General features: G+C 41.2%; 1 protein-coding gene across 2 annotated transcripts in view; it reads left to right on the forward strand.

The window, feature by feature from the left end:
• AK4 (adenylate kinase 4) overlaps window positions 1–10,141 on the forward strand; it is a 68,024-nt gene extending 57,883 nt beyond the window's left edge. Inside the window, exons 4-5 of one of the 2 annotated variants that reach the window (XR_013376418.1) lie at window positions 2,633–2,830; window positions 4,157–10,141. Coding sequence is in view for 1 of the 2 variants with exons in the window: in XM_077892148.1 (XP_077748274.1) it covers window positions 2,633–2,751; window positions 4,157–4,271 (234 nt within the window). In the remaining variant the exon portion in view is untranslated. The remainder of the gene's footprint in view (window positions 1–2,632; window positions 2,831–4,156) is intronic. The other variant, XM_077892148.1, reaches the window with a different exon arrangement.
• The last annotated feature ends 758 nt before the right edge of the window (window positions 10,142–10,899 follow it).

Consider the following 10,899-nt stretch of genomic DNA (forward strand, 5'->3'; position numbering starts at 1 on the left):
TGTCAGGCTCCCTGCATGGAGCCTGCTTCTCTCTCTGCCTCTCTCTCTCTCTCTCTCTCTCTCTGTGTGTCTCTCATGAATCAATAAATAGAATCTTAAAAAAAAAAAGTAAATAGCACAATGATTCCATTTTTGGAAAACAGTGACCCTCCTTCTTTACACATATCTGTTTGTATGTGGATATGTGCTCTCCAGCTTCATAAGAGCAGGGATAAATAGGGCTAGGCCTGAATAAAGACCTGGGGTCATAGTGGGTGATATCATGGGAGTGATGACGGTGAGGGTGTAAAGGGACTGGGAGGACTAGAAGAATAAACAGTTCCAAAAATGACATGTGTTTACATGAAATAAACCTATGTAAAGGTACATGTTTAAAGAAGCTTTTTAAGTGAACAAATTCATTTAAAAAGCTTGTTCTTTCTGGTAAAGACATGAATTAGTTCAATGTGATTCTTACCTCTAGTTACTGTTACTTGCGATCATCCAAATGTGGAAGGGGTGACAATTCCGTTGTATTGGATTAATGTATATGGAATTGGTAGACCTGATTATAGTCAGTCAATAATTACTACAGAAAACCAACTTCAAGAGCTGGGATGCCTTTCCAGCTCCCGAGTGCCATAGATATGGTAAAGTTCCAGTGAGTCTTGTTCATTTGGGCAAAGCACTAGTTGCCTTTTGAAGTCTTCTTTTTAAAATCTAATAAATACTTCTGGAATTCCTTTTTTAGGTCCCTTCCTCCTTTATCTCTCAAGAAATTAGTATGGGGGGAAAAACAGATGGAGGGGTAAAGAGGATTCTGAATATGCACTGAAGTCCAGCACAGATACTTCACATTTTAGCTCTGCCTAGACTTGCTGAAGCAAAGATTCTAGTAAAGTTTGAGAACCTTTAACACTGAGTTGTTATTCAAAGACTGGGTATCCTAAAAGAACACCTGCAATTACAGTGGTGCCTCCAAAGACCGCAGTGAAAGTGTTTGTCTACCAGCCACTGTGGCCCAGCTCTCCCAGAAGGAGGGATGCTGTCATCCTAGCATCATTCTGCTTTTTCTAGAAAAAAAGTTATATTTACTAGTGATCTGAGGTCCTGGAAATGACTTCTGAGCTTTGCAGCTCTAAGTAAAATAAAATTGAAGAGAATATAGGTGATGTACAGCCTTCTCCCACCCCCATCTCACCTGTTGGGTCAGGATAACAACCATGGAAAACACATGTGATGATTATGGGGCTCACCAATAAATCATAAGTACAAGTTATGTGCCAAGGCCCTGAGCTATAATGGAATTTTAGTGTGTTTCAAATTTATAACTGGTTTCTGATTATCCAGTTGAGTTTCCTGAGCCTTTTGGTTCTGCTCTAGCCTGCTTCTGGATAGATTTGTTTCTTGTGACTGTCTCCCCTGGTGGGTAAGAATCATGGACATTGAAGCAAGATCCTCTATATGTCTGTGTTGCTGTTTATAAGTAGGTACGTTTCCTGAAGAGGTTAAAATACATAAAAAATTAGGGTTTCTAAATTGTAATTTTTTATTCTCAGAATGTTTGTTCCTGATTATCATAGGTATATAATCCATGCCTATTTTAATCTACCTTTAGGTACGTCATTATGTGAGCTAGTAAAATAACTTGAGTAAGCTTAATCTCAGGGAAGAATTTGAAAGCTAGCAGAGGCAAGGCTGAGATGCCTTCTCCTAGATTTGTGTTCTCCAAAGGAAACTAGTTGATTTTTGAGACATTTTTCTCTTTTTTTCTTTTAAAGATTGTATTTATTTATTTTAGAGAAAGAAAGTGTGCAAGAGTGGGGAGGGGCAGAGGGGGAGTGAGAGAATCTCAGACTCCCTATTGAGTGCAGAGTCTGGTGGGGGAGGAGGACTCCATCTCAAATCTGAGATCATGACCTGAGTGAAACCAAGAGTCAGATGCTCAACCAGTTGAGCCGAGGCACTCCCTAGACATTCGATTTTCCATATTAATAATTCAAACTTTAGAAAAGAAGGCAGTTTGAGGAATGTTTAGAGAGCCAGAGTGACATTGTCTAAAGGCTGTTTTTTGTTGGAAGAGGCAGCATGGAGCTTTAAACTGTAAATTAATTAATTTATTTATTCATTTTTAAAGATTTTATTTATTTATTTATGAGAGATGCAGAGAGAGAGAGAGAGGCAGAGACACAGGCAGAGGGAGAAGCAGGCTTCATGCAGGGAGCCTGACGTGGGACGTGATTCTGGAGTCTCGGGATCAAGTCCCACATCGGGCTCCCTGCATGGAGCCTGCTTCTCCCTCTGCCTGTGTCTCTGTTTCTCTCTCTCTGTGTCTTTCATGAATAAATAAATAAAATCCTTTTAAAAAAATAAAAATAAAGAAATAAAGTATTTATCAAGAGCACTGGAACATGTTTGGAAAGATCTGAGAAGTTCATAAAGATTTCGTGTCAGCTCTCACAAAAGGTTAACATTACTGTTAAGAGTGCTATTTCTTTTTCAATTACTTTCACTGTTACCATTGTCGCTCAGGCCTGATTCATCATGTGGTAAGGGTCAAAGGTGAATATATGGATTTTTTTGCACAGGAAAGTTTTTTTTTTGGAATGACCCAGGTGTTGGCTGTATTAACTGATGTCTCTGGTATTTGTAGGGGATTGATGACATCACGGGTGAGCCATTAGTCCAGCAGGAGGATGATAAACCTGAAGCAGTGGCTGCCAGGCTAAGGCAGTACAAGGATGTGGCAAAGCCAGTCATTGAATTATACAAGTGAGTGTATTTCAACATTTTCATGGCAGACGGTCTGTTAGAACCGTGTGGCGCACAGTGGGAAGGACGCCAGGCTGAGGTAGGGTGGTGTTTCTTTAAGCTAGATAAACCTGAAAGGCCCAGTATCTCCCTGGGAGTCCAGTGAAATGCTGGGATTGTATCTGAGAGAAACAGTCCGGTCTTTTATGCTGAAATTCTTGTAATACAGGGACCAAAACCTGATCATCTTTGTGTGGTTGTAAAATTCTGTCTAGGATTATTGTCATCGTTCTTTTCAAGGATCTGAAATATAATGGTTTATATTTTGATACTGCCACATGTAAATATCTCATTTGGATAGAAGATTAGAAGGGTACTTTTGCCTAGATATGCCTAGTGGGAATTTTTTTTTAAGATTTAATTTATTAAAAAAAAAAAAGATTTTATTTATTTATTCAAGAGAGACAGAGAGAGGCAGAGACAAAGGCAGAGGGATAAGCAAGCTCCCTGCAGGGAGCCTGATGTGGGACTCGATCTCAGGACTTGGGGATCATGTCCTGAACCAAAGGCAGATGCTCAACCATTGAGCCACCCAGGCGTCCCTGTCTAGAGGGAATTTAACAACAACAACAACAAAAAGGGCTAAAGCTATAAGCTACAGATGACAAATTCAAATGGCTGCACGGGCCAGGCAGTTACTAGAAATGAGTGTCAGACCCCGTGGGGGATGTTAATCTGGGCAATTGAATGACAGTTGAACTGTACAGCTCCTATGGTTCTAGCCAGTTATTACCACAGGGTACTCAGGCCCAGAGTGGCCAGTGATCCCTGTTTTTCAAGAGAAGCAGAAATCTGGCTATGTGGGGAGACAAAAAAACACCCAGTTTTTATATTGGCAACAAATAACATTTTTAACATCTTGCAAACTGAGCAAAACCCATGTGCAGTGCAGACTGCATTCAGGACAGCTGTCTACAGCCTCTGCTGACCTTTTTTTTTCCTGCTGACCTTTTAACTCCCAAATACTTTAGTAAGTCTTTAGATCAGAAATTCTTGATCATGTCGTTATGATACATTCTGTGTTTTGTGATCTATTTTAAGTGATAAGGGTTTTACAGTACCAGAGTTTGTCAATGATTTGTTTTTTGAAAGTGCATACTGAGGCAGATTTGGGATTGTTCATATAATGTTACTCTTGGTTATGTTTTAAACAGGAGAAGAGGGGCGGTGTCATGGCAAGCATGCCGGAACTGTAAAAACGCTCAGTGCGGGTGTTGATAGATTTGAGGGGGCTGCTTTGGCACTTGGCAGTGTGTGTGATAGACCATGAGATCATGCTTGCTGTATATCCAGGATCTTCACCTGTTCCAATACCATGTTATAAGGAAGACTAAAATGCCTTCATGTGTTGGGTTTTGTTTTTCAGAAGCCGAGGAGTGCTCCACCAATTTTCTGGAACGGAGACTAACAAAATCTGGCCCTATGTTTACACACTTTTCTCAAACAAGATCACCCCTATCCAGTCCAAAGAAGCATACTGAGCCCGCCCAATGAAAGAACCAGGAAAATGTCGTTCATTCAGTTGTATGTGTAGTATTGGTGCCGTGTCCAAGTTAGAAGCTAGTGGGGATAGCTTTCAGCGTCTTTTCTAGTTTAACTGGTGGACTGAAATGAAAATGAATGAGTAGAATGCATTCCTGAAGAGGCTCCTCTCTGCCTTTCACAAGAAGGGTCACCTACATGTGTCTAAGATGCCTCTGCACATCTCAAGCACTTCACAGGAAAGCAAGTCCAGTCTGAATTTCCAACGGCGTCTAACCCAAACTCTCGCTGATTTACAATCGTCATGTTGTTGCCATAGTAGCCTTCTCACACGTGACACTGTCGGCCTCTGGTTTCCCTGTCCCCCAAAAGCTGTTGAACCACAGCATCAGGAGGCCTGAAAAGGCCCAGGGCAGTAGCCACAGCCTTGTCCCAAGTTCTCTGGTAGGTGCCCCTCCTGATGACTGTGCGATGGAAGCCAGTTGCTCTTTGTGGTTGCTGCTCTGGCCTTGAGTGACTGTCCACAAGTTATTTTTTTCTCTTAGGAGTGATACCTTTTCTGCATCCATGCTCCATAGAGTCTTTCCTTTGCAGACATCCTGGAATGAAAGGATTTGGCTTCTACTATTTTTATTAAACTGTTTTTTTTTTTTTTTTTACATCTGTTTTCTCCCTTCCTAGGCTATGAAGCAATACAGATAGTTACTGCTTTTATCCCTCTCAGATCCCTTTCTAAGAACTGAGAGCGAGGGGAGGGCGTCAGATCGCTTCCTGCACCAGGAACAGAGTTCTGCAAAGGGTCTACTTACGCTGCTGGGCTGACTCTTATGGGGTGACACTGCCCTTTGCTTTTATTGTGAAAAAGTAAAATCCTCCAAGCCTTTGGGAGTCTTCAAAAAAAAAAAAAAAAAAAAAAAAAAAGAGATGCTTACCGACATAAATGTTAAAGGATCATATCTTGTGTATAGATGTAATAACACCATATGAAATTATTGCACTAAAAGAATGGTTTAGCTTTTTATTCAAGACAAAAAAAATGTATTTTGAGATGCTGCTAAATATTGATGCTGACAGTGTTTTTCTCCTGTGAGTGACCCAAGCATATTATAAATAGTTGGTAAGGGGAAGGGAGCCTGTGGGTTGAGGAAAATGTTGCACTAGCTGTGTCCAGATTAAGTATGACAGCTTGATGATTATGGGAAAACAAATTCTTAGAGCTTTTTTTTCTATTCCAAAGATGCTTTCTATGGGGTGGCCATTAAGTCTAGAAATATAGATAATACAATTTTGTCATTCTTTGTAATTGTAATATCAATAAATCATTTATTAAAGATTTGCCTACTTTCCAGACTTGGTGGCCACCTAATGTAATTCTTGCTCTCCTCTGGGAAGGACAATGAAATTTATTCCTGTTGCCTTAAAAATAAATACCCTTCTCCGTGCATTGTGATTGTCCCTAAGGAAGGTCCTTTGCTATTCCTGGGAGCGACTTCTGACTAACTTTTCATACTGGAGAGGCAAAAAAAAACAAAACAAAACAAAACAAAACCTATTTCAGCATGCCAATTGTGTTGCAATGTGTTATTTATTTTCTGAAGATGTCCCAGCAAATCTCCAGTTAATTCCCTGGCATAACTGTTCTGTATAGTAATGATTGCATCTTCCTTACAAAAACTGCCCCACCCATGCCAGTTCCTCTCCCTCTATTCCTTCATGTGACTGTTCTTTGACTTCCCTAGTGGAAACATAGACTGGTCTCCTCCTCATTCTCTGAATCACCATGTTACTTTTTAGGTTTATGCAATAGAAGTGCCCAGTTCAGGTCCATGAAACATCAGTGCGTGATACAGTCTTCCGAGTGCTTCAGAAGAGCCATGTTTGAATGTCAGTTGGTGGGATCAGGGTGAAAATCAGACAGATAGGTACAGCTCAGGTATCCTGGGGAACCAGGTATAGAGAAAACAAGTGTGAAATGAGGAAAATTGCACAATTCAGATTAGTATTGCCATGGAGACAATTTCCACAAACAAGGAAAAGTAGAGCGTTAAGGCTATTATATGGGTAATTCAAGAAAGGAAAGTTTGTGTCCTACTAGAAGCAGACAGATCTTCACAAATGCTTCCCTTAGTTCTTTGGTCTTTAACAGACTCCCTTTGGAGTTCGTGAGAGAGGTACGGGAAATGGGAAATGGCTGGTCCCTGATGCCATGCCCTAGTCCTCTGTCCTTGCCTCCTCTCCTCCAGCAAAACAGACTGTTACAGTCAGCATTAGAGTCCTTCAGTGTGTCAGAGGCATTTGCTGTTTCTGAGGCAGCCCAGCAATTGAGGGTCCTGTGCTTGGTGAGACCAATAAAAAAGACAGACACCTTTCCCATGGTCTTTGAAAGATGATAACTTACTTCATGCACACTGGCCTAAAAAGTCTGTGTCTGATTTTCTTCAACAAGCTCTCTAGGTTTTCCTCCAGTTTTGTGAAAAATTAAAATTCCCTTGAAAATATTTTGACAAAAACAAAAGGAACATCTTTTTTTAAGTTTTTTTTTAAATTTACCTATTCATGAAAGACACAGAGAGAGAGAGGCAGAGGCAGAGGGAGAAGCAGGCTCCATGCAGGGAGCCCAACGCGGGAGCCGATCCCGGGACCCCAGGATCAGGCCCCGGGCCGAAGGCGGCACTAAACCTCTGAGCCACCTGGGCTGCCCAAAAAGGAACATTTTTCCTTCGTTTTCCTTCTACTGCCACACATACAGTTCCTTCAGAGTTATGCAAAGGAAGTAGTTTGTCCCTATGATTCCTAACCTGTCCCCGTATTCTGATATTCTAGCCAGCTCTGAATTCATTTTGCTTTCCACTATCCTGAACAGGCTTCCCACGTACTTAGAACTTGGAAACATTGCTGTGTTTAATATCCTCTTAACACTAAGGCATACATAAAATAAGTACCATTTATGGAAGGCCTTTGGGGGTGATAGGAGCAGTTCTAGGACCTTTACAAACATCCCATTTAATCTTTCAAGCACCCTTTGGGATAGGCATGATGCCATGTTTATAAACAAAGAAGGCAGGGGTCAGAGATGTGAAGCATCTTGCCCAGGCTCTTGCTGCCAGTAAACAGCACAGCCAGGACTCACACCCAGGTTTCCCTAACCTGCAGCTCCCTAACCTGCAGCCTGACTTTGCTCCTGGATGTTTACTGTGTCCTATCCCAGGCAACCCAGGGTGATGAGCCTGCTTGATTTTGTTAGTAGCTCCAAGCGGCCTCACATCAAAAGGAGCAAAAGTGACATAGCTCTACGTAGGACTTTTCCTTTTTTCCCCCCTTTGCTTAAGCAAAGGGAGCTGCTAGAGGAAGGTCTGAGCCTTGATCTTTTATAACTACTCACTTATAAAATGAATGGCTGTTGAAGTAGGCTAGGCTTGTGTCCAAGTGAAATCTGTGGAGGAGTCAGGTTCATGTTCCTCACCTACCCTTTTGGTGTTCATGGTGTTATACCCCTGAATGGACCTTTATCCTTGAGCCACCCCCAGCTACAGTGTTCACTGTGGACCTGGGCTGCTGGGAGATCTCCACATGCTACTCACTTTTTTCCCCTGATACCAGAACAAATCAGTACCTCACTCTTACCCCCTAATAAGGCCCTGATAAAAGACTGGCCCTTCCTGAAGTGCTGACTGGTGAACAGAAGGCCATTGAGCCACTAACATAGGGTAATCCTTGATTTTTGTACCATCTTTCCTATATCACACTACACATCAACATGATTCTGAATGCCAAATTCACACCTTTGCCTGCCATCCGATATGGTGGCTCTGCTTGTCGTGCACAATTCTGGCAGTAACTGGGGGAAACGCTTCCTACCTTCCCCAAGGTCACTCCTTGCCACCCTCCAGCAACCAAGCTCACATGAGCTCCAGCTTTACCCAGGCTGTGCCGCTCTTTTTGGTAGGGAAGGAAAAAGGTAAGAGCCACGGTTGAGGAGGATTCTCGGAAAGAGGTACTGCTGTGGCTTCTCCTACCACTTAAAATGTTGAGACAGGATAGTTGTAGGGACAAGGGTACCTGTGCAAAATCATAAATAGGACTTTTATAAAATTCAGTTCACTGTATACTGATTTCAGTATTTGACTTTGGCTAAACAGCTTATCAGCCTGCTGGGAGTCTTGGTAATTACTATTGATTGGTACTTCATGCTAAGCATATTATATGCATTGTCTAATTAAATCCTCAACAATTACCCTACATGATAGATATTTTGGTTATCCTGCCTCTTTGTGTAAAAACTGAAGACATCCTGTTTACTTAAACTTGTGTTTTCATGTACCTATAGGGATTAATCAGGAAATTTAAAAAGGCGCTTTTTTTGTACCTTTTCCTCCTTGGAGCTCCCCATACTAATTAATGGGTAAAACAGTGTTATTTGTACCTGGAATCTTTGCTTTTGGTGCTCTGGTGCTGAGGTAAGAAATGAGCACTCAGTGGGTCCCGGTGGTAGTTGCACACTGTATAAACAGAGGGCATACATCTCATCTGCACTCTGCTGAGTTACAGGATCTTGGGAGACATTCCTATCTACCTGATAATTTCATTTATTACCTTTCATTTACTTTGATATTTACCTTTCAGTATTTTTTCTTCCCACAGTTTTTCCAGAAATGCAATTAATTCATAAGGCCAAGTCACGTTCTTAGTATGAATTACTTTCAATTCCCCTGCATTTTTAGTAACTCCCTTGTCTATTTAGTGTCTCAAAAGAAGAACTTAGCAACGGAGACTTTTTCTAAAATGGAGGTGTGGTCTGGTCATAAATTATCATCCCTTTCCACATATAACTGATTCAGTCTGGTTTCTAGATGAAAAATGTTACAAGACCCAGATGTCGGGAAACCATGAAGCTGTGTTTCAACTATGAAGATAAATCTGCTTCCTGCATCTGTTGAGATATACTATAATTACAATTGTTCATAAATGCCATACCTTATCTCTCTTTTAACAAATTGCACAAGTCTTGCCAAAATAAATGCCATTATCCGTATGTATGCTTCAGGGAATCCTCCCAATTTGATCAGTGTGTTTGTGTGTGCATCTGGGGCGGGAGGGAGGGAGAAGTAGGGAGAGAGGGAGATGGAGAGATGGTAAACATCTCCAAAAGGATGAGAGTCCTTGGATGACATGGGTATGTATTCCTTCTGGTAATAATTAAGCTATTCCAGGCAACAGTGTCATTCTGGAAATAAAAAGGTTTCCTGTTGAAAACTTTGCCAAGGAGCAGCGCACCTTGAAATTCTCCCTGAGGTTGATGTGTGTCTAATTCCATCTCATAAAACTGTTCGTTTTGAAGCTTTGGCTGTAACGTCAGAAATGTACTAAATAAAAACTATTTAATTTAGAGAAGTAAAGGGAAGAAAAAAACCTCTTTATGTAAGCTTCAAGGTGTTAGGGCTTAGAGGGCTTTTCTAGTTTCATGAGAATTTGTACTACTGATTTTTATATATTCCTATTTTTGAGATGAACAGATCTCTGGGGGAAATTGTTGCATTACAATGGTGTTTCACTGTGACCCCTATCAAGCTCAAATCTGTTCTCTAAGCCAATGACAGCTTGTCACTTCTGTTTACTGTCCTGTGAAAAGTCAGCTCCAGTTTCCCAGAAGTTGTGTGTTTATGATGAGTCATTGCTTCTCCTCAGTGTGAAAGTTGTCAGCCCTTTTGATTTGGGTGTACATGCTTAAAAGTATCTAAACTTGTATTCTAATCTGTACATGCTCTCCTAACTGTTAAATTGTGTTATTGACTACTTTGGTTATCTTGCTTGAAGATTGATTCCTACTTTTTAATTTGATAGAAATAAAGGTTTTTTTTTCTGCTTATAACTAGTGCATTAATTTAACATTTGTATAGATTTTTACACTCGAGAGTATACATCTTCTCATTTATGCCATTCTGCAGCCACTTCATTATCAACAGTGCTATCTCCAATTTGCAGATGAGGAGAATAGAGAACAACACACTGTCACCTGCAAGAGGTGACAGTGGTAGCAGAGCAAGACCTGAACACATAAGCATTGTGATCCCCAGTCTCCTTTTCTGCAACACCATGTTACCTCACTTCGTATACACTCAAGCACCTTATTTGTCTAGCACTTTATTCTTTACATATTTTCATAAACATTCTTTAATTTTGTTCTTGAAACAACTGAATGATGTGAGTAGATTCTCCCCCTGTTTTGCAGATCAAGAGACTGGATCAGAGTGTGTGAGTCCAAGGTCATAGTGTCCAGGACCTTTTTCAGCAGAAGCAGAAAAGTCAGCAGGCCTGGCTAGTGGAAGCTAGAGCCATGGAGGAAATGCAGCCTTTGCAGAAGCCTCTCTATGATTTGTGGGTGCGGAGGATGCCCTGGCTTCTAACCTCCTTCTCCAGTTTCCTGCAGAGGCTTCCCATTAGCTGAGTTCAAAAGTCAGCTGACATAGGAACCACAGAAACATGTTCCACAGGCTCCATGTCCCTGGAAAGGTAAACTGGATATGATGGCAATGTCGGTAGTCTTTATTAATGTTAAAGCCATTCACCCTTTAGGAGAGTTTTACATTTCTGCCCCATTGGCTTTATGCTTGGACATACTGATTTGCT

The sequence above is a fragment of the Canis aureus genome, chromosome 3 (assembly GCF_053574225.1).
Source record: "Canis aureus isolate CA01 chromosome 3, VMU_Caureus_v.1.0, whole genome shotgun sequence".
NCBI classification, from domain to species: domain Eukaryota; kingdom Metazoa; phylum Chordata; class Mammalia; order Carnivora; family Canidae; genus Canis; species Canis aureus.